Raw genomic sequence first — 24,386 nt, 5'->3', positions numbered from 1 at the left:
TATTTATTACAAGGAAGGAGAGTCCTTAATTCTTATTAAACATGTTTCATTGGCAGATGCTATGCACCATAAAACTAATGCTGTTTTTCCTTCCTTCAAAAAATGAGGAGATATAACTAAGGTTAGGAGTACTGTTGTAGGAGCTGTATAAAAAACAGAAGGGTAACAGTAGTTAGTAGCTTGTTTGATCATCGGACACAGTGAATGACCCTGTTGAGGACAGGAAAATGCCATGCAAGTCTTGAGGGTAATAGGCTTAGTGGGTGTGAATGACTGAGTCTAAATTGACAACAATAATGCAAATAATAAACTACATCTAGAAATGGTGTGCTGGACTTCAATGCAGAGATGCCACATATCATTATGGAAAATGGGATAGCTTTCCCTGTGATAAGGTCCAAACTTGTGTTGTTTCTCTTGCAGGTTGCCATCACGAAAGCCAAAGTGGATTTCTCTGGTGTCGTGTGCCTGCCCCCTTCCGTCATTGCTGGCAATGGGCTGGATGGAGGAGGGGCAGGTGAAAATGATGATGAGCCGGTTTTGGTGTCACTTTCGGCGGCACCAAGCCCCCAGAGTGAAGCTGTTGCCAATGAGCTGCAGGAGCTCTCCTTGCAGCCCGAGCTGACCCTGAATCTCCATCATGGCCGAAATCCCAACCTTCCCCCACTAAGTGAAAGGAAGAATGGTAAGTGGCACAGTGGATTAATGTTCTGTGACGTTTGTCTCCTGTAACCAGCCTTTGGCAGGTGGAGTAAGCTGGTGTGGGACATGCTTTGATTATCACAGAAAGCTAGGGTTGGAAGGGACCTCAGGAGGTCATCTAGCCCAACCCCCTGCTCAAAACAGGAGCATCCCCAACTAGATCATCCCAGCCAAGGCTCTGTCTAGCCAGATCTTAAAAACCTTAAAAAAAAGATGGAGCTTTTACTCAGAGAGGTGGTAGCCTGTTCCAGTGTTTTACTACCCTCTACCCTCCTAGTGAGAAAATTCTTCTTAATATCTAACCTAAACTTCCCTTGCTGCAACTTGAGGCCATTGCTCCTTGTTCTGTCATCTGCCACCACTGAGAACAGTCTAGCTCCATTCTCTTTCAAACCTGCCTTCAGGTAGTTGAAGACGGTTATCAAATTCCCCCTCAGTCTTCTCTTCTCTAGACTAAATAAGCCCAGTTCTCTCAGTCTTTCCTCAGAAGTCATGTCCACCAGCCCCCTCACCATTTCTGTTGCCCTCTGGTGGACTCCCTCCAGTTTGTCCACATCCTTTCTATAGTGGTGGCCCCAAAACTGAACACAGTACTCCAGATGTGGCCTCACAAGTGCTGAATAGAGGGGAATAATCACTTTCCTTGACCTACTGGCAACATGCCTACCAATGCAGCCCAGTATGCTGTTAGCTGCCTCCGCAACAAGGGAATGCTGCTGGCTCATTCAGCTTATTGTCCATAATAACCCCAAGGTCCTTTTCTGCAGAGCTGCTGCCCAGCCAGTCAGCCCCCAGCTTGTACTGATGCATGGGATTGTCCCAACCTAAGTGCGAGACTTTGCACTTGTTCTTGTTAAATCTCATGAGATTCCTTTTGGCCCAGTCCTCTAATTTGTCTAGGTCACTCTGAATCAGCCCTGCCCTCCAGCATATCTACTACTCCCCACAGCTTGGTGTCCTCTTCACACTTGGTGAAGGTGTGCTCTGTGCCATCTTCCAGGTTGTTGATGATAATGCTGAACAAAACCAGCCCCAGGACTGATCCTTGGGGCACTCCACTTGATGATACTGGCTGCCAACTAGACATCAAGCCATTGATCACTGCTGTCTGAGCCTGATGCTCCAGCCAGTTTTCTGTTCACCTTACAGTCCATTCATCCAGCCCATACTTCCTTAGCTTGCCTTCAAGAATGCTGTGGGAGACTATATTAAAAGCCTTGCTAAAATCAAGGTATGCCACATCCACTGGTCTCCCCCCATCCCCAGAGCCAGTCACCTTGTCCTGACTTGCCCCTGGTGAATCCATGCAGACTTGTTCTTAATCACCTTTTTCTCCTCCAAATGCTTAGAAATGGATTGCTCGAGGATCTGCTCTGTGATTTGTTCCAGGGCCTGAGGTGAGGCTGACTGGTCTGCAGTCCCCTGGATTCTCTTCTTTTCCTTTTTTAAATATGGGCCCTTTTTCCAATCATCCAGGACCTTTCCTGATTGCCTTGAGTTTTCAAAGATGATGGCCAATGGCTCTGCAATCCATCAGCCAACTCCCTCAGCATCCTCAGGTGCATTCCAACCAGCCCCATGGACTTGTACATGTCCAGCTTTTCTAGTAGTCCTTAACCTGTTCTTTCAGTACTTAGGGCTGCTCCCCCTTCTCCCCAAACTGTGCTGCCTGATGCAATAGTCTGGGAGCTAACCTTGACTGTGAAGACTGTGGCAAATAAGGCAATAAGTTCACTTCAACCTTTTCTGCATCCTGTCACAAGGTTGCCTGCCCCATTCAGTAAGGAACCTACACTTTCCCTGATTCTCCTCTTGCTACCAACATGCTTGTAAAAACCCTTCTTGTTACCCTTCACATCCCTTGCTAGCTGCAACTCCAATTGTGCTTTCACCTTCCCAACTTCATCCCTGCATGCCCAAGCAATGCTCTTATACTCTTCCCTAGTTATTTGTCCAAGTGTCCACTTCTTTATAAGCTTCCTTTTTGTTACTTAGTTTACTGAAGAGTTCCCTACTATGGCAGAAGACAACTTGGCTTACTTTCTAGTCTTCCTGCACATCAGGATGGTTTGTTCCTGCACTCTTAGTAAGGCATCTTTTGAAGTACATCCAGCTCTCGTGGATTCCTCTCCTCCTCAGTCTGACTTCCCAGGGGATCCTGCCCATAAGCTCCCTGAATGAGTTGAAGCCTGCTTTTCTGAGGGCCAGGGTCCCTATTCTGCTGCTCTCCATCCTTCCTTTCCTCTGTATCCTGAACTCAGTAACCATGAGATGATTGATTAGTGTTACTTATTTGCAATATGTCATTCATATGAATGTCTCATAATCCATAACTGGTATAACAATGAGAAACTGAAGCAGATGTCAAAAGACTTTGACCTCAGAAGTGGAGGATCAGTCATGGATGTTTGGCTTGAAAAGGTCCAAGAAACTCATGCAACGAATGCTTGTTAGTTATTGTCCAAGGTAAATGGCAGAAATAGCTTCCTCATGCTGTGTGGTGACTAACAGTTGTGCAAAACCCACACATAAAGGCAAAGGAAGTATGACCTTGCTCTTAAACTATCCTGGAGCTGGAAACCCATTTCCTTTCAGCGGTTCTTGCCTGGTTAGTTTATGTCTAGTGAGAAATCTTTCTTGCCCTGACTGGCTGAGACTGGAGGGAGGATCCCAAATTGAGAAACAGCAGAAGAGCTAAACCATGACTTTCTCCGAGGATTTGGAATACATGGAATCTGAGCCTACAGATATTAAAAGCTTTAATGCGGGTGAAGTATTGAGCATCTTGCATGATTGGGCTCCATCTGTTTACAATTGCATAGCACAACAAATCTCAAAACCTGGGAGATTTTTTGATGTGGCTGTGCTGGCCATTACTCAACATTTAGGAAAAATGACTTGTAATAGTTAACTTGGGGCCTTCATCTACAACAGAGACATCTTATTTGGCTCATCTGTTTTTTCTGACTCAAAAGTGGGTAGTGTGTTTCTTTTGGAGGCTATGCCAAACCTTTGGTTTCTTCTCCAAAACATAAGTAAAATAGATCTTCGGGAGAAGAGGGAAAGGAGAATTTTTCCCAACCTTTTCACTAATAAATACAATAATTTAATGTTACTTTGGTTGCCTGAGAGCCATTATCCTGAATCAAAGTGCTGTACAAACAGAATAAAATCCTCTTGTCCCATAGATTTTGGTCTTGGCACAAGGCAGGCAGTGAGTTTATAGACAGGTGTGGAATATAAAATAGAAATAGTATTAGCATTACAACCAGTGGTCCTGGCTTAGCAAGCATTTTTGTAGTCTCATGACAAGGAGTGCTGCTGAGAGATTTGGAGGATAATGAGGTAGCTATATGGTTGTTTATGGTGAGCTGTTCCCATGCATGACAGGTAAGAAGGGGGAAAAGCACCAAGATGCTTGTTTTGAAAATTTAGCAAGTAGTGGTGAAATCATGAGTTGCTTGGAGGCAGGAATTTTTCTTGCTCAATAGCAGGTGAGATGATTAGATGAGGTGGGGTAGGTCATCAGGGGCATTCTTACATGTGCTCCTGACGTAGCTTTGGGCGCTTTTCATTAGTGAGCTTCGCTAATGAAAAGCGCTTGGTGCCATGACAAAAGCATGCATCAGTGGCACAGCGTGCCTCTGCACTGAGAGTGTTGGTGGTACACTTTGAACTAAAGCACATTGAACATATTTTAGTTCAAAGCGTGCTGCTGCCATTTTCCCAGTGCAGAGGCACGCTGTGCCGCTGATGCACATGACATGCAAGGCTGCCAAAGTGCATCAATTTATGTACACTGGCAGACTTGATTCTGCTCCGATGTGCTGGATTTCCAGCGCGTCGTAGCAGACTCCCCACATGTGTAAGTGCCCTAGAACCTTAGAAAGAGGAGACTAAATGGAGAACAGTGCTTCAGTGTGATGCAGTAGAGGAGCAGCAGCAGCCACTGTAGGGATGCAAGAGTCTTATCTGAGCAAGGTGAGGAGCTGTGAAAATGGTCTTATAGCGCAATTCTGAATGGCTCTGATCGGGGCAAGATTGTGTTTGTCAAGGCCAAAGAAAAGGATGTTGTGGTCATCCTGGAACAAGATGAGGAGCCTGGACAAGAGATTTTGCTACGTGGATAGACAAGAATGGCAGAAAATGTGTGGAAAGAGCAGGCATATCGGTTTGCATACAAGTGTAGTTAATTCTGGCTGTAGCCTGCAGCTATATTACTGCAGGCTACTTGACTTGTATAAGTTAAACAGGGTTGGGTTTGGAAAGCAGCTGAACGGGATCACCTCTTTCTCCACAGCTTTCCCCAAGGGAGAGCATGGAACTGCAGGAAATGATTCACTAGGTGGTTGTTACTGAATTGATACTGAAACAATGCCAAACTTGATTAAGAAAACAATTCAAGCATCATCTTTCCCTCAGATAAGATGTAAAGTCCAAGGTCCGTAACAGTCCTGGTATTAAAGATAATATTTTTCTTGAAAATTACAGCTGTTAGCTCTAGTATTGCATCTCAATTCCAATTTAAATTTCCCTTATTTCATTCATATGTGTATGTATATGTGTGTGTGTAAATATGAAATTTAAAATTTATTTTATATATAAAAAAATATTCTTTTCTCCTAGAACTGTGGGGGGATGCTATGTGTGTTTGAAGAGCTGCTGTGTTTCAGTTTTGGGAGAAGCCATTTGAGTGTTTGCTTGACCAAAAGGGTGCGTGTGTATTAAAGTTCTGAAGGAGGAAAGGTGCTTTGTAAATGCAAGGTTATCTACATAGGGTCCTGGTGTAAAAGGATACAATGGCTCACCAGTCTGCAATGATTTGGTTTGCAGTATATTTAATGTATCTTGGATCAATACATTTGTTCTTGAAAATGAAGGGAACCTAGAATGACAATATAGACTATTTAAAGTGGAGTTCTTTACTCAGTGGCACTGATGGCAGAAGTTGCATGATTTTTATTTTATTTTATTTATTTTTATATTTATAGATGTTGACAGGTACAGTTATAGCTCTTTGCTATGTAGGTGTGACTTTGTACCTCCTGATTTCAATTACTGCTCTAAATACCTTTGGAAGTGCTTTGCCAGTTGGGATGACATTTGATTGCTTGACTGTTTCTTAACTCTATCCAGTTAACTAAAGAAGGTAGAGTTTTTTTTGTTTTTGTTTTTGCAGGGGAGCTGCTTCTGTGACAACTGGCCCAATCCAAGAAATGGGGCACTGAGAAATTTGGGCTGAGTGGGTATGCGGGAGAAATGTTAGAATTGGGGAAATGTTCTTGGGGGGCTCCCTGTGTGAGGTTCAGGCTCTCCCATTTGCTCTCCAATTCTAGACAGGCTCTGCTGACTCGGAGGTGAACTAGCTATTTATGTTGAGTGATTTTTAACTATGGTTACCCTGCTATGTGCCTTAAATTTACAGAAAATTTCCTAGCATATCTTCTTTAGGAAAACATAGCACTGCAGTTGCACAAAACAATGATTAATTGTACTAACTATTTGTGTCAGGGCATAAAATGCATGTAATTTGAGATGAAAAAAAGCTTTCCACACAGTACTGTGTTGTGCAGTTAAGTGCATTAAAGGATTTTAGGGATATAAGTTGTAGTCATGTTGGTCTAAGGACACAGGCAAACAAGGTTCTTGGGTAAATCTGATATCTTTTATTAGACCAATGTAGATAGTGCAAAAAATATTTTTTCCAACGCTTTTGGGTACAAATACCCTTCGTCAGGCTTAGGAACTGTCTGCAGTTGGCCTTTGTTCTTCCTGAATTTTACCCCTTCTTCCAAGCATTCAGCTTGAATGTCATTGGGACCAGAGAAAGTGGGACTAAAATACATGGTTTTTCTGTTGGTGTGGCAGATTTTAATTTCAAAAGCAGTAAGAAAAAAGAAAAGAGGAGGAGGATTTTTATCTCTCTCTTTTTCTCTCTCTCTCTCTCAAACCAGGGGTTCCTTTCTAGGTTCCTCTTTCCTTTATTCTTGTTGTAACTGATCTTTGAGCCCTCCGGCACCAGGTTTTTTGGAGGTCTAAACTCTTACCTGGGTTGCTGGTATTGGATAAAACTATGTAAAGAGTAAAATCTGTTTAGGGCTTTTCAGGGTGCATTAAAGGATGATTAGGTCAATGGCTTATGTAGCCCTACAGAAATAGTTCTATATAACATACTGGTTAAATACTCTGACACTTTTTGGTACCGTATTAAGATCTTTAGTCTTGGTATGGTAAAAACAGATTTCTAGTAGAATAGCTCTGTTTCTGTCTCTAGCAGTGTTCTACAGTGGTCTTCCTTACTCACATTTAGTTTCGTCCTTCTGCCTTATACCCACTTCTGTCAAGGCCCCAAATCATAGCAGGCTTCCTTTTTAGCCCAGAATTGCATGAGACTAAGCAGGAGAATGAAGCAAAAAGGTCATTGCAGAGGGATTGCTGTTGTTAAGACTTTTATAGTGTCACCTGTAATTGTGGTATTTTGGCCTTTCCTGTCTATTCCCAGAGGCAGGAGGTCAGACCTAGGACTTTTGTGCAGTTTGATTGTTACTTTCGTATGAGCTCACTGGCTGTCATGATGATGCTGATGATCGCATCATTGGCCACTACCTGCAGTCCAGTTGTCAAAAGGAGTCATAATTGTGCCTCTGCCTGAGGCCATGGAAAGTGTGTTGGTAACAGTGTGGTGCTGCCCTGGTCCTTTCTCACTCTTGGGATGTTTAGATGATTCTGTCTTCCATCACATCATTCACCAGAACATGATGATTACAGGTTTGGACAGAACTTGTAGTAGCTTGTCCATGTTATGAGTTGATTCTACTCTGAGGTGCTTACATCCTGCAGGACCCCCGGGGCAGTTAGGATGTAGGGAGTTTTCAGTATGACTACAGGCTGTATACTAGGTATGAGCAAGAGCTCTCTCTGTGTAGCATGACTGTATTTACAACATGGGATTAAATTGCTGCCACCCTGGCTGCTACACACCATTTCCTATGGGAAAGGCAAGAATTTTTTTAATTGTGTTTTAAGAAGCTCCTATACTGTAATTTGTGCATATGCTTATGTACTTTTCAAGTGTGACACCTTGAATGCTGCTTAGGAGTGGTGTGGGTAGATATTTCTACCTTATCTATCCATCTCATATGCTACTTCACCCTCCCAGAGTAGTGTGATTATTGTCTGCAATCAGGTTAGAAATGGTTTTCAAATAGGGTTAACAAATACCTTACTAAGCTTTGTGACCTGCTTTTAGCTACCAGTTGCAAAAAGCAGCATGGATGGTATGTGTGTTATAAGAACCATATCATAAACCATCCTCTTATTAATTTTTTTCCTGTGGTTTGTGAACTTGTTCAGATGCTTGTGTTGAAAGGAATTGGACTTAACACTGAAAGCTGCTATGCTATTAAAGGGGATGCGTTCTTTGTGAAAATCTTTTTTTTTTTTTTTCTTTTTTCTCTTTTTTTAAGTCTGTGTTCTAATGTGGGTAGGGCTTCAGGAGCTATCTTGATTAAGCCTTGTTTTTTGAATGGCAGGTTTTTCTTTTAAGTATTGCTTTTGTTTTGGATTTAAACCCAAAAATACATTTCAATGTGGTATTACAAGCAAGTTGAGAGGAAATTCATGACTAGATCTGATTTCTGCTTCTCACACATTCCAAGTGGGCTTGCTGTCCCCTCTCTGTGTGAGTAAAAGGAACAGTATGTTGGTATAAGAACAACCAGTCTGCCTTGGATAACTTGTGTTAAGAGAGCTGTTCAGTCACATGTGCCAAATGACCATAAACACAGTGCCTCGTCCAAAGACTTTGAGCATTGCTTTGGGGTCCAGCTCTTACTGAAAATAACCATCTCTTGGGGGGGTTATTAAATGGCCTGGAAATGAGAATCTCTTGACATAAATATTAAAATACCTGTTTAAAAAAAAAACAAAAAAAACTCTTAAATAGTGCTGAGGGAACAGTGAAGATTTAGGTAATGGTAAGGGCTACTTTCACCAATGAATGTAGTGGTTTTATTGTATGTGGTGGCTTGCCATCAATGTCAAGTTGTTTGCTTCTACTTAAGTTAATGGTGGCACTTTAATGCTTTTGCCAAGTTTTGTAGTTGCCTTCTCCATTATTTTCTGTCTTCCCCTGTTTTTTTAATTTCCCCATGTCTCAATTTGCCTTTACATTTTGAAGTGTCAAGGTGATATACTATGTACTTAAATTCCTAATTAATGCACTGAATTCACTCTCTTGACTAAGCCAGTACCAGAATTGGGCAGTAATTAATTTTAGAAATTTGCTGATAGTTTTTGGTGGTAAGTAGTAATTGACGATAATGGCAGGACAGATGATCAGAAATCCTCCTTGGGGGGGAAAACAGAATCTTTGCAGGATGACATTTGGCCTGTTTTAATCAAATGGGCTAGTGGCTTCTCTGCCTAAGATAACTGCATCATTATGTAGCAGCAGTTGGCTGCTAATACAGTGCAAACTAAATCCAAGCCTTGAGCAGTGACCTTTTTCTGGGATCATGGTGCTGAACTTCTAGCCCATGGGCCAGATCGAGGCTCTGGTGAAGGGTCATCCAGTCCATAGCGCTCCTCATGGGTCCATGGAGAGCCCCGAAGGCTGTGGCGCTGCGTGTTAGACTGAGCACATAAGGTGGTGAAGGCCCTGATTCCTGGTGCTTGGGGGCTGGATGTGCAGGATGGCACAGGGCCAAAATGTTGAGCACTGATGCTCTCTTGATTTAATATCTTGCCCTGGTATATAGCACTCCTTTTGAAGAATGATTTCTGCATTGTTCTACACTGCAGTGCTCTACAAAAGTGTGGGGAAGGGAAGCTCTGAACAAAGACACCAGGCAGACTTCTGTACCTCCAGGAAAACTGTCGTCCTTGTGCAAAGTGCCACTTACCTGACACCACCACCTCCCAAGCTGCATGGTAGGATCTGGATACTTGCAGGGTTATTCCACTTGTGAAGATCAAAGTTTGTGGTGTATTTGGGGGTATGTACAACTGCAGCAAACAGATGCATTGGACCACTGTGGTACTCCAGATATTTGCACCCCTTCTCCATCAGCAGTTCAGGGATGCAGCTGTAAACCAAGTGAATAAAGAAACAGTGCTCTTTGAAGTAAAAGCTGCAGCAAAAAGTTGAGTGGCTGGCAAGGTAAACTGCTGGAGATTTAAGTAGGTTGAGAAACACCTGGATATGAATAATTCCCATTCTGCTGCACTAGCCTATGGTAATGATCCTCATAGCTCCAGGCTGAGAACAGAAACTTTAAGCCAGTATCATTTATGCATGTCTGATTAATGTGCCCAGCACCATATTGAGGACTTGAGAACATGTTTGAGTAACTTGCAGGATGCAAAGTAATGCTTTCCAGAGTATGGAAGGGCGTGCTTTCTGAAAAAGAAAGGGAACTGCTTCCTCTCCATCTCTCCAAGCAAAAGTTCACAACATTTTTGTTGGAAATGGCTTCTCCTTTGTTGCCAGAGGGTGTTCTGGTTTTTTGTTGTGAGATGCTTCTGTGAATGAACCCTGGGCAGATTCTCAAGGTTCGGATTCCCGCTTCATCTCTGCTGTACAGTCTTTGCTTTGAAACTTGCGTTTTCATATAATGTAAGCCTGGACACTAGAACTACGTAGAGTGGTATTTAGGCTGGTGTTTTGGAATCAACCTGTGTCTGCATTCTGATCCTGTTATGCTACTTTATCAGGGCAAAGGGGCTGGAAAACCAGTGCAGTGGACCTGTTGGAATGCCACTAGCTCAGGGGACTGCCCTGGGTTATTTCAAGAAGCTGGAATGCACCTTGAACTGCCTCTTGCCATTCTGGAAATGCTGCAACAACCTCCTGCATTCTGGCTATTCTCAGCTGTGGAGCAACTGTTGGGGGGGGGGGCCTGTTGCATTTGTGTGTTACAGCACCTCTGAAACTATTTTAAGTTCATCAGTGGTTAGGAGTCAGAACACAAGAGGTGTGAAGCCGTTCCTTTGTCAGCACGGTTCTATCAAAAGGAGAATTTGGCCAACCACAGAGCACTTTGCTTGAAAGGGAGACCATATATTTGTCCATTTGGTTCTTTATGTTTTTTGAGTGAGACAGAAATAAATATATGTTTTTACTGGCAAATGACTTAATGGGTACTGTCAGTAAGCTTGGGGGTGTAGGGGAGGGTGATTAGACACAAGGGAGGAGCTGCTCCTGGGACAAGTTGGAAGTGGTTCACTGAATTAAATTATCTAGCTAGCAAATTACTTGGCATTCTCCTTAGAGATTGAAATTGTATTTTGCCTCTGTTAGGAGTGAGTGCAGATGCAGTGAGTAAAGATAGGTCAACTTATCTTTTAAATCTTCAGGCAACATTTTGACAATAAAAGATCCACCTTCCATTCCAGGCCACATTGCCTGTATCATCTGAGCCTGGCAAGCGGTTTAATTTTTTACCTTTTTAGGGTTGAAAGTATTGGAAGGGGTCCAGGATCTGGAATGGAAAAGATTAGAGCGAGGACCACCATTTTTTCCCCCCCCCCTTTTAAACTAACTTTTAATTCTACTAAATGTTCTAACCCTGGCATTTAGTGCCTCAAGTTCTGTAGCCAGAAAGGGAATGGGAACAGCATTACCAACTTCCTAGACTTATTTCTTCACATCTCTTGAAGAATGAAGTAATGTGTCTTGGACTGGTGGGTTAGGTATAGTGTATTTTTTCGTCTGTTTCCTTGTTCAGACTGTTTATGTTAATGCAGAGTCTCCTTGTTCTTGCAATGAAACTGCCTCATCAGCAGAGCCCTGTAGAGGATCGAAAGCTCACAGACAACTTCATGTGCCTTTCTCAAAAGTGGAAAAAAAACAAGTGTACTTTCTAGAGTCTGTACCCCCCATCCCCCAGAGCATTGTGGGCTGGAGCTCATTGTTGCAAACCATGCATCTGAAGTTCCAGCCCTAGTATTTCTCACTTTCTTCCTAGTAGTAATTTGATTCTGGGCTGTCCCAACTTGCACGTGTGGTGAATAAGCCGGGAACTGCATGGGGGAAAGAGACAAGTTGTCTCAGTGACCTGAGTGCATGGCATCTAAAGATGTGCATTTCACAGAAGTTTTGATCAAGTTTGAGGTGGGATTCCTCCATCTGACTTGCTTATTTTTAATGGATTGTGGCTATTGAAAAAGGGATCAACATGACTCTGCTGGAACCAGAGATGCTGATGATGACAGTCCAGTCAGGTAGAGCACCTTCAACCATTTACTACTAACTAAATGTCTGTAGTATGCTATAATCACAGTGTGTATGAATACTTGGGGAAAGCCAGCAAGGTGCGTGGTGCTATGTATAAAAGCAGACCTAGAAGTAGAACTGGGATGACTTTGAGTGTTATCTTCAACCACATATGGGATGTTATAGTTTGAGTGTTTGTCTAAAGATGGGAAATGATCTTTCTCTTCCTTCTGATCCTCTTAAATTGAATAAAATTAAAATTTCCCTCTCAAGAATTAAAGAAATCCTAACGTGGGGCTCTAAAGTTAAAGTGCATCCCTTTGAGACAAGCTCACCACTTCTGTTTTTCTAAAACAACGGTTAACAATTGTCAGCTTGGTTTTAATGATTGATAATGAAAGTTCTATTGACACCTCAGAGGAAATGTTGAATGGTATTTTTGGAAGAACTCTGCTGTTTTACAACTCTCCTATCTTGCTTTATGGTTTACTGGATTTCTTCTTACTCAGAGAATTAATCTGATCTTGTTTGGTAGCATTTTCTTCCAAATGATGTCATCCTTTTCGTGTGGCATCATAGCTGGATCCTGAAAATGATTGAGAGTTGTACTGACTCCAGGCATGAGGATTAGTCAAAGAATAGTAGAAGGGGCTTGATGCTTGTTTGTAATAATATTGTGCACTTCTATAGTGCCTTCCATTTGAGGATTGCAAATCATTATAAACATGAAGTTTCATGGCATGCCTGAAGATTTATTTCCGCTTTCTAGAAAATAAAATGCAGGGTGCAATCTAGGCAGAGCAAGTTGTGTAGCATATCAGTAGAATCTGTAATAGTCTGGGAGTCTTCATTCCCATTTCTATCCTCTAATTGTTGGGAGGATACAATCAGTGCAGAAAATCTCAAACGCTGCTATCTCTAAATGTATTAAGGAGCTCCTTTCTTTTGCCTTCTCCTGGTGTGGTAATGGCTCTTGTAATGTATCTTTTACCATTCTTGTACCTCTTTATATTTTTGTTATATACTTTTTTAGAAAGCTAGAACCATTTCTAAAATTGCTGGTGTGGTTTTAGTTTCCAATTAGTTGTTCTCTTCCTGTGCTTTGTGAAACTTGTATAAAGATTAAGTGGAACTTTAATGATCTCCCTTTATCTGATGGCCTTCCACCAAAAGTGGAAGGTATTTTCCAGCTCTGACACATTGCTGTACTCCTTCCTGTGTGGGCAAGGGGCTTTGATTCTGTAACACATCCCCCGGAGGCAAAGAAAGCAGGCCCCCTCTCTGTTTTCTGTATTGGTGGAAGGCTGAGTGGGGTGTAACATGGGAACTGCCTATTGGCGAAGATGCGTGTATCCTTATTCTTAAAGTTACAGGAAGTTTTGTGTAGGCCCTATACTTGTTTGGCTATCCTCCAGCAATTTACTTGTGATCTGCCATTTTCAGAGCCGGTATTTAAGCACTAAGAATATGCTTGGTGCTGGGCAGAACTTGCCTCTGACCCAAGCGGTCTTTTCTGGAGGAACAGTGTTTTTAGTGTGGCCACTTTTGCCTGAGACACAGGCACCGTAAGGCACAGCTGGTTTTTTTTTCTTCAGTAAACTAGAAGCAGTATCTTACCTCAGTCTGCCTTGCTTCTACTTGAATTTTTCCCCCCTTGTGCAGCGTAGACAAAAGTCTCAGTGTTCAGTCCTAAGAAGCTCTTTTTATTGAATTTATGCATGTTTTTAAGGAAACTTGAGAAATTCAGTTTATCACTTCTGAGGCCTCCTCTGGGTGTCCAATTTTTGGTTGTCATACTTAGGGAAAAAATAGGAAGGAATCCAAAGGAAAAGAACAGTAGCTTACCTTGGGTGTGGCTCTTTTTCCCTCTCCGTATAAATCATGGAAGCCTGCTATGATTTTTGGCATTGTATGTGTCATGCCAACTCCCTCTAACTAAAAAGTTCTGGATGTGACTTCGCTGGAGTTCACTTCTGCTGTTCCTGGGTCATCAAGCGTGAGTCACACAGTGATGAGGTAGTTCCTTGGCATTCTTAGACAATGTAGTTAGGGATACAAACAGATCACCCTCTACCCTAAATGTTAGCTCTTTCCTGCCAAGTCAATCACTGTTTAAAACGTTTAAGCAGGAACTACTTTAGTGTGAATGGGTTCATACAAGACAAGCAGCGGTGAGTGTGTGAAATGACAGAAGAATGAAGGATCCAGATGAGTTAATGTATAGTTGCTGTTCTTTACTGCAGTGTGTCCTTGGTTAAGGTTGCAGACTTCTCAAACTCCTGTGGATAATAATGGTAGTATATGGCAAGCTTCTAGATCACAGACCTAGGTAGGAGAATTGGATGGGAGAGGTAGGACGAATACCAAAGGGAGTATCATAGTTTGTAGGGGCAGAAGGGATCTGAGCAGATCATCAAGTCCGACCCCCTGCTGTGGCAGGAAAGAGTACTGCGGTCAAACAACCCCAGCAAGGTGTTTGGCTAGCCTTGTCTTAAAGACCCCCAAGGTAGGAGCCAGCACCACTTCGCTTGGAAGTTGGTTCCAGATCCTAGCTGCCCTGACAGTGAAGTAGAGTGCCCTGACAGTGAAGTAGAGCGTCCTGATGTCTAATCTGAATTTACCCTCTGCCAGCTTGTGACGGTTATTTCTAGTCACTCCTGGTAGTGCTCGGGGGAACAGGGACTCCCCAAATGCCTGCTGGTCCCCTCTGACCTGGTTGGTAACGGGCCACTAGATCCCCCCTCAGCCTTCTCTTGTGGAGGCTGAACAGGTTCAGGTCCCTTAGTCTCTCCCCATATGGCCTGCCCTGCTGCCCCTTGATCATGTGAGTGGCCCTCCTCTGGACCCTCTCCATGTTGTCCACATCCCTCTTGAAGTGCGGCGCCCGGAACTGGATTTAGTACTCCAGCTGCGGCCTGACCAGTGCCGCATAGAGGGGGAGGATCACCTCCTTGGACCTGCTTGAGATGGATCTGTGGATGCATGACAAGGTACGGTTGGCCTTCCTGACTGCATCCCCACACTGCCGGCCCAGTTCAACTTTTGTCAATCAGTTGTCTTATTAGTATTCATGTCCTGCCCCATACACACACAATCATAGAAAATTAGGGTTGGAAGGGACCTCAGTAGGCCATCTAGTCCAACCGCCTGCTCAAAGCAGGACCAGCCCTATCTGTATCATCTCAGTCAGAGCTTTGTCTAGGCAGATCTTTAAAACCTCCAAGGATGGAGATTCCACAGTGTCTCTTGGTAACCTGTTCCAGTGCTTTCCTATCTTTCTAGTGAGAAAATGTTTCCTAATATCTAACCTAAACTTCACTTGCTCAAATGTGAGATCTTTGTTCCTTGTTCTGTCATCTGCCACCACTGAGAACAGTTTAGCTCCATCCTCTTTGGGCCCTCCCTTTAGGTAGTTGAAGGCTGCTATTAAATCTCTGCTCAGTCTTCTCAGAGGAAAGTGGCCCCCACCACTTCCCGTGCCAAGCAGTGTTTGCCACTGCTGCCTAGTGCGTGAGTGAGCTCTGGGTGGGCAGCAGCAGCAGCAAACACTGCTTAGGGTGGCAAATTTTTTAGGGGCCCTGTGGGCTGAATCCAGCCCACGGGCCATATTTTGCCTACCTCTGGTCTAGCTTCATCCTCTTTCGAACCCCACTTCAGGTAGTTGAAGGCTGCTGTTAAGTACCCTCTTCTCTTCTTCTCTAGACTAAATCAGCCCAGCTCCCTTAGCCTCTCATCATAAATCATGTCCCCCACCCTCCTCACCATTTTTGTTGCCTTCTGCTGGGCTCTCCAATTTGTTTACATCCTTTCTGTAGTGAGGGGTTGGGGGACAAAACTGGACATGGCACTCCAGATGTGGCCTCCCCGCTGCTGAATAGAGGGGATAATCACTTTTCTTGACCTTCTGGCAACATCATCTGTCACTAGATTGCCTCCCCCATTCAGTAAGGGACGCACATTTTTCCCTGAGATTTCTCTTGTTGCTAACATACTTGTAGAAACCCTTCTTGTTACCCTTCACATCACTTGCTAGCTGCAACTCCAGTTGCGCTTTGGCTTTCTGAATTTTCAGCGCCGCATGCCCAAGCAATACTGTTATACTACAGTGTCCTTTTATAAATATCCAGTGGGATGATTGCAGATTGAGGATAGAATTATGGCTGGTTGGCAAGTTTTGTGAACAGTGTTGACCTTAATAGGCAAATTATGGTAGCTTCTGTTGTGTGGTGTAACGGCTGCAGTATAGGAATGGTTATGTTGGTGAAACTGAGTGTGAAGTCTGGTTTTCAGTAGCATGACTTTATAACAACCTCTGTTATTGCAGGCATTTCTGGTAATTACAGCAAATCCTAGTGTAGTGTGGTAGGCAGACTTTTCCAGGTGTGGACTGTGTAGCATGTACCAGGCCACAGGGGTGATCATAATGTCTCCTGGTGGCCACGCACTACCTGCCCTACTTTGGCTATATGGGTACACTCTCCTTTTTTTTTTTTGGGGTGGGGGGAAGTGTTTTGTTTTGTTTTTTTTCTATTGATAGAAAGGGAGGCTGCCTGATTATTCCTCAACTGAACCTTTGTCTGCCAGCCGGCAGGTCCTTCCTAGACCCTGCTGGTTTCAGTTTGCCCCTCAAGCACTAAGTGAGCCGCCTTGGCCTGTTTGTGCCCCCTGGGCACTAATTGCCTTAAGGGCTAATTCACAGCCTCCAAACCTCCCCTATAGCTATGCCCATGCCTTACAGATATTAATAATTAATCATTCTGGGGGCACCTTGCTTCCTACAAGGCTAGACTCTTGTACCCTTGTTGGGGCTTCTTGCTTTGTCCCCTTTCTCTTGCTGGACCTCCTCCAGCCTAGGCCACCACACTGGACTTGGCTTCTGGGCTCCAGCCCTATCTATTATTCTCTGGGCCACTGGCCCTTGTCCCTCTAAATCTGGGCCCCTGGCCCTGGATCTTGCCCTTTTCTCTAGGTGCTGGGCCCCTGACCCTTGTCTCAGCCCCTCCAGGCTCCTCTGCAGCTTGTGCTCTGCTCCCTGTAGGTCCAAGCCTTGGGTGCCACTCTGGCATTCTGGGACCTCCAAACCTTCCCTACAGTCCCAAATCTAGTCCACTGGTCAAAACTCAAACCAAAACCCTAAGCACCTCCTGGCCAGAACTAAGCTCTTGATTCACTGGATGTATAACTTACTTGGGTCTTGGTCCTCTGTCAGCCTTCAGCCTGTATGCAACAGCACTGGCATTGTAATCTTGCCTTGGATCTTTGGCATGTAGATGCTAAAACCTGCCTGCAGCTAGCACTTCTCCCCATGTTGGGGTGAGAGTGGGAGGGGAGAGGGGTCCCTCCTGCCAGTACTCTTCATTGTGGAGATATGCATCTGAAACCCCGCATCCACAGCATGGATTTAATGGCCCTGCAGTTCAGAACCAGTCCTCAGGCCAGAGGTTGCCAACCCCTGGCCTAATACATTCCTTCTAGGGATGAGGAAGTGTTTCTTGACTTTAGCATTGTGTGCATTGGACCTCATTTAATGCTTAGCCATATTGGAATAATGCTCTGGGAACAGCCAGGCTTATTTAAATCCTGTTCATGCTTTTTTTTTTTTTTCTCCTTTTTTTCTTTTTTGGAAGATTTATTCAACTTCAGTGTTTGTATTATCCAGCATTCTTGGCAGAATAGAGGACCTTTCTAATACTTGAAAATTCTGTTGTAGTTGACTGAACCACTGAGAATTTCTTTTATAAAATGGAAGACCTGACTGTTTAACAAACGGAAAGTGAAATTATTTTGTAAAAAATGGTAAGACTGTTCAAGAGTCTCTTTCTGTTAGTTATTTTTAGCAATCTGTGAGAAGAGTGTGCGCGCACGCAAAGTAATGTGCACTCAAACTTTGACCTGCTTTTGTAGACTTGTTGCTGATACCTAATTGTAGTACCTTAGAGATTGTCATAATGCCCGCTGCAAGAATTTAATGGATTTTAGCTTTACGATCCTGGTTAAATTGCCATTCTTTTTTTTTTTTTCCTGCTTTGTGCGTCTCCAAATTACATTACGCACTTGCAATTGCATGTAGTAAGGGTTCTCAATCTTCAGCCTGCAGGCCAGATTTCGCCCCTAGTGCTATGCTCATCCAGCCTTCATGGGGCTGGGCAGGGGTGGTACAAAGCCTTTCCAGGTGCATGGGTCTGAGTGGGGGTGGCATGGGGCCTTGTCCCAGCAGGTGGGACAGCATGAGCCCCCATCCCTGTATGAAGGAGTGGGGATATACTATACCGCTCATCTGGTCTGTGGGACCAAAAGGCTGAGAGGTATACCATTCTTCAGTTTCTGTCTCATCTTGTAACACCACATGAACAACATACAAGGCTTGCTTCATTGCAGAGAAGACAGCTGTGTGGTTAGTAAGTGACTGATCACTATAAGCTGCTTTTTTTTATATCTTTGTAATCTTAAAGTTAGTGTGCTAAATTTACCGTTTTTGCAGAATGATTTTGCAGAAAACATTTTTGCATTTGGGTTTAATAGATCCAGATGAGATTTATGTATTTGCTGAAACGAACATTATGCTCTCCTTTTTACATCAAATTCACACAGTGAGATGTGTTCCTCTTTATTGATGGTGGTACAACCACCGGCATGGGTTATGTTGCTCTATTAAAAATGCAGTTTAAATATATGGAAGTGCTTTCCTCAGTATATAGAAGATAAGATGCCTGTTTTACTTTTATTAAATTGTAAACTAGTAAAACAACACACATGCAGGTACCTTGTTTAATTTTGTGTTTGTCTGAGTGTCCCAGGAGAAAAGAAATTATAAGACTAATGCTCCCATCCTGAACTGAGCCTAAAAGCTTACTCATCTACTGTAGACTATTTCATTTTTGGCCTAAATGGTGCTTCTGACAGATTGGGGACATAATAACCAAGCAGATTCTTAAACCATTCTTCCTGCCTTCCCAAACAAACCCTCCAGCCCCTGCTGCTTTTTTCTTTTTACAAGCAGCGAGTCCAAATAATGCTGCTGTAGTGTGTGTTAGATGATTAACTGACTTCATGCACGGTGCAAAGAGGTCAGCTTGGTCTGAATTCTCACAGATGGAAAGAATCTTTCCCTTACCTCTCCCTTAAGTGACTGTCAGTGCTGCAGTTTCTGGGCTTAAAGATGGTCTTTTCTTGCCTTTGAGTTCAATGGTGGTTTTGTTGTTTTAATAAAAACATGTCTTGCTTGCACCAAAGTGGAAGGAACAGAGCCAGATAAGAAGTCGTATTAGCTAGGATTTTTTTTCTTACACTTCCAATTATGAAACTTTTTAAAATTCAGATTTGCCCCTGGGCTTTTTTTGTCATTTGGTTTGAGCAGCAAAACTAGATAGACTGGTTTTACTTTTTCCTTGTCCAATAGGAGATTCTGTTGGTTTAATAAATATGGGAAAATAATAAATAATAAATAGCTGGCTGGTACACTTTTAAATAGCCATGTTTTTGAAACCAGATTCTGAATGTTGGGCCTTGTCAATGGCATCTGAAAGTCTGTGCCTTTGCACCTGGATAACAAATCTGGAGGAAAGTGAATTATTCTCAGCATAGTGGTAGGCTTTCCTGATGTGTATTTGCAGCAGAAGGTTCAGGTCAGTGTTTTGAACTGTGGTACAATGAGACCATTGGCTTTTCCCTGGCCTATAACCAGAATTCTTCATGTGATGAGGAGGCTGAACAAAGCTATGCAAGCCTTGCCGTCAGCATGGAGTGGGAATTCTTTCCGAAGCAGCAAATGGGACTTTCTTGAGTACGCTTTTAAATGTGGAAACTTTTTTACGCCAGATCCACTGGCTGCTTGAAGGTTTGTTTCTTAGCTTGTGCCAGAAACAAAGTGGGGGTGTCCACCCCAAACCATCACATGACTAAGTGATTCCATTCATGAAAGACTTGAACACAACCTCTTTGTGTTTTTATTCCTGTAATTAACTGCAGAGCAACCAGGTGGTTCTGCATCTTGTTGTCAGTCAGATCAGAAGCGTGGGCATTGTTCACTCTGCAACTAATAGTTGCAGTACAACTGAACCATTCTTAAATTTTAAAAATAAAATTATTTGAAATTTTAAATTTGGAAGTCTATTTTAATGCATCATAATACATTTACATCTTAATATAATATGCAAGCACTGCAGATATCCTGAAGTCTTCAAGTCAGACCATCAGAGTGATGGAAGTTGCTTAGAAACGGCTTGTTGAACTGCTAAATCAGCTTTTGAGAGCAATAGGCTCTTCTGCTGGTACAGTGAGTGCTTTCTTCATTTCTCCTATTTATTGAATGACTTGGCTTTTAACTTGGGGATATGATCTGGGAATTGAAAAAGGAATGCTTGTTTTTTTTTCCTCCACTCTAAGAACAAAAATGAAACATGAGAGAGTGAGAAATACTGTTTGTAAAATTTTTGTAGCACGCATTGAACAGAGAGAAATCCATTTCTATTCAGTAACCACAGGCAAGGTCATCTGTTTGACACCTACATTTTTAATTATAAAACATGTCTTACTAATCCAGAATATTATCTAAAACAAGTTTAAGGTAGCTTCATTTCAATAATAAAGAACAATTTTAAATGTTTGTGTATTTCGGTTCACTTCCACTTTTCTATATAAATGGACTATGACATGCAAGTAAAAAAAAATCTAGTAAAAAGGAAATGTTCACTAATCTCTAACGTAGTAAAATGCACAAGTTAAGAATCTAAAGAAATGTATGGGAGGCTATACAATTGCTTGCATATAGATATGGGTATGCTTTTGCTTTGTGTGGAGGTTCTAGTTAGCTTCAACTCTGCATATTTTAGTCGTTACCAGCCAGTGTGAAATCAGCTATTCTTTGGGGAAATAGCTGATGCACAAATGCAAAACACAATAAAAATCAATAGCTTCAGTTTATTTCCTGCTTACTTATGTAACTCTTGACTTTAAAATTGGTCATTCAGATTTATTTCCATTCAAATCAATGCACATTTGCTGACTGCGTCAACTTCCTGAGTCCTGCCTCTCACCTCATGTCTGGATCACCACTATGTTACATTGGGTCTCTGTGGCTAGGTAATCATTCTAATTCAGAAAAGGATTGGTAGCCTACAGCTTTGAAAGGTATGCATTCCCCCCTTTTCCTCGGCCTAGTAATTCACACACTCAGTGTTTCCTTGACCTGAGAAATGAAGGATGTCTAACCACATAATTGCATTGTTCCCTTTATGATAGAAGCCATTGGAAGTTTATTTTTTTTAAATGATGCAGCAACAGTGCCCACACTGCATTTACACTACTGGGTTTGTTACTGCTGCCCTAAGTAGTGATGTGGACAGATATGGATTTCCCTAAATGTCACAGCTCAGGATTATTAGATTTAGTTTGAAGTTGGATAAATTGGTGGAAGGAGCTATGCACAGTTCTGATGACTCTGCCAGTGCCTTAGATCCAGTTGTCATTCATGCAGTTTATAAGGACTCTAGATGGCTAGATCTTGACCTTGACCGTTACTCCTCATACCACCCTCTTTCAAACTTGTAGCATTACCTGATGTCTTGAAGCCCCCTGCTGCTCTGCTGATATTCCACAGTTCAAACCTATGGCGCTTTCTGTTTCAATAGTAAGGCCTTTTCAGAATGTCAGTCGGTTTACAGCTGCCTTAACTTGGTTATAAATTGGAACGAGATCACAGGGACATAAGATGGGGCCTCCAGTCAAAGTCAGCCATGTTGTGTAACCTCTTATTGAGCTCCAGTTGAATAGTGAATTTTTTTGCTTCCATAGCTCCACCTAGAATTTTTTTCAAGCACCTCATTTCTCTGACAGTTAGAAAACTTCCTAATTTCCAGATTGTTCAGAGCCAGATTTAAACCCATTTTTATCTATTTTATTATCTAAAAAATGTCCCTTGGATTAAATATCTCTATAAATTGAATCAATATGAGGCAGAATAAGAGCATTCACCATATTTGAAAACAGTTTCTTATATATGGAGGTCTTGAGTTGGGTAGATTTGACTGTGATGTGGGGAACTCTTGCTGGCCTCTTTCTTAACATGAAGCTTCTAAGCACCTGGATGCTTGTAAGACTTCCTGGGTGTTATGAACATAATCTTCTTGGAATCCCAATGGAAGGAAACAAGGCTTTGAGCGTGCAGATTAGCTTGGAAAAGTTTTACCTACTGTTTGTGTTGTCTGTCTTCCTCTCCTGATGGGGTTTTTGGCACAACACTGACAAACTCTTATCTGATCTATAGTGAAGAAGTCTCAAACAATGCAGTGGTAGGGGAGTGGGTTTGATGCTATTTCCATTTCCGTTAGACTTCTCTGCTGTGTATGCTCCCAACTGTCTCTTTCAGTATCCAAAATCAGGATGTTACTTTCATCTGTCATCCACAGGAAAGTGTTTTGCATCTGTTTAAAATAAAATCTGGATAATTTTGATTCTTATAGAAAGCGTTTGCCAGGTACACGGATAATACGGTAAGTATTTCTGATCACAAATAACAAAATCGACCCCCACCTTTTTATATACTTTAGCTCGCACAAGAACTCTTGCAAGACTCAAGCCCCTAGGTGCTGCTTCCTGCCTGCAAAGTTAAATGGTACATTTTACAGCAAAAGTTTGAAGGTCAAAGCAACGAAGGCTATGCTGTTTCAAACCACAAGGAAGCAGCTTCTATATCTGAGTGCCTTATGGAGAAACCTCTGTTCCCAGTGACATCTAGAAACTCCAATTTGAGCCTCTCCAGCTGATTGTGGCAGTGGCATGTTTAAGGTGATCTCAAGAACATTCCAGCTTTAAGCATTTTGCAATTAAAACACTATCATTAAATTTTACCTAAAGACCAGTAGGGAGCTAATGCAGATCAGGAACTTCACAGAAATACTGCTTTAAGTGTAAGCTGCAGAATTTTTGCAGTAACACTTTATATTTACTTATGAGACATTTAACTTCCACATCAGGCTAAGCTTCCTGCAACGTGCTTGTCATCTCCCTCCTACATGCCTCATTCTGGGCCTCTGCCTTTCACTGGTAGGATGAGTGGTGTACACTGCTCTAGTCTTGCTCTTCCAGAGAGAGAGAGAGAGAGAGCAAGAGGCAGTAACTTGTTTGTCTTGGTCCTTGATTTAGTGCCTGGGAAGAGTGGGATTTGTTTTTAGACTTCTACCTCATTGCTGTTTCGCAAAGGGAGCCTGCGTCATTGAGAAACATTTAACCTTCTGGCCCTGAAGTGAAGCTGGAAACTTTGCTGATGAGAACTAAAAGTTAGAACTAGTCTGGAAACATTCCTTATGCAAACTATCCTTTCCCTTGATTTGATTAAGAAATGAGATTGCAGTGAACGTCTAAACTTTGTTTTGGGTTTGGTAGTTGAGTCACTGCAACTTTAGTGAGGAGAAGCAATTCTCAGCACTATATGAACAGCAGCTGGAGATAGGTGGGTTTTTTTTGTTTTTTTTTTTGAGGACAGGGGAGTTTTGCAGGGGTGGGTGTCCCTAGAGCAGACTAGTAATCTCTCATGTGTCTTAAACAGACAGTTTCTTTGTGTGTACACTCCCTCCCACCTCCCCAAAGGGTCTGGCTGTGCATAATTATACTTTTGTGGCTCAGTGTTTATGGTTTCAACATGCTGATGGCACAAACACAGCCTGGCAAACCACTTTGAAACAGGAGTTCCCACACTGGTCCTTAGTGCATTTGCTGGCTTGCAGAGGGCTAACAGCTCATGTTGTGCTAGCTGTTCCTGTGTCTACAGCTCTAGCTGTAGGTGCCCAAGCTTTTACTGGTAAAAAGAAATGCAGATGCCTATGAAAGAAATTAGCTATGAAAAAGAGCCAGGCAGACTAAATTGTCTCTACTAAACATTGCTACATCAGATGGAAAGGAATAGCACCATCAGTCAGCAGAGATATCAAGAAGAGAAGTGTTCAGGGGACCAAGTGGCTGGGGCAGTATATTCAGTAAGACAAGAGGGCCAGCAAGCAGGGATGAATGTACTGGCAGAGAGGAAGTGGATGGAAGATGCAAGCATTCGGTCAGATAGCTCTTCATTTTACTTGTCATAACAAATATCTGTATTTTTTTTGTCGTCTTTCATTTTACATGTTACGGTTGCTATATCTATCCCAGGGATGTCATGTGAATGTGAATACCTAAGGCAATAGCAAATTGGAGGGAGGTGAATGGTACTTTCTTCAGAATGTGATCTGTAATAAAATATCTCATCTGTTACTGTCCTGTCCAGGCAGTGTCCAGTAAAGGCAGGTGTATATCTGTAGCAGTTGTACGGGACTAAATTTAATATGGCACACTCATCAAAAATAAACATGTGGCAGGGTCTGTGCTGTTCAAAAATAGCACCTCTTGCCCTAAAAATATATACTTAAATGACTTGTGTTTATCCACATAGACGACTGGTGCCTCCTGAGGTGGGGGACACTTGCCGCCCCCCCCCCCC

General features: G+C 42.6%; 1 protein-coding gene across 2 annotated transcripts in view; it reads left to right on the top strand.

Moving 5' to 3' along the window:
• The first annotated feature begins 425 nt into the window (after nt 1-425).
• Nucleotides 426-24,386, top strand: part of MKL1 (megakaryoblastic leukemia (translocation) 1) — a 107,624-nt gene continuing 83,663 nt past the window's right edge. The window contains exon 1 of one of the 2 annotated variants that reach the window (XM_019544980.1): nt 426-685. Coding sequence is in view for 1 of the 2 variants with exons in the window: in XM_019544979.1 (XP_019400524.1) it covers nt 11,880-11,925 (46 nt within the window). In the remaining variant the exon portion in view is untranslated. Of the gene's footprint in view, nt 686-11,719; nt 11,926-24,386 lie in introns of those variants that run through there. The other variant, XM_019544979.1, reaches the window with a different exon arrangement.

This window comes from Crocodylus porosus, unplaced genomic scaffold, assembly GCF_001723895.1.
Source record: "Crocodylus porosus isolate Cpor-Errol unplaced genomic scaffold, CroPor_comp1, whole genome shotgun sequence".
In the NCBI taxonomy this organism is placed as follows: Eukaryota; Metazoa; Chordata; order Crocodylia; family Crocodylidae; genus Crocodylus; species Crocodylus porosus.
The sequence above is the reverse complement of the archived record's forward strand: the minus strand, read 5'-3'. Positions and strand labels throughout refer to the sequence as shown.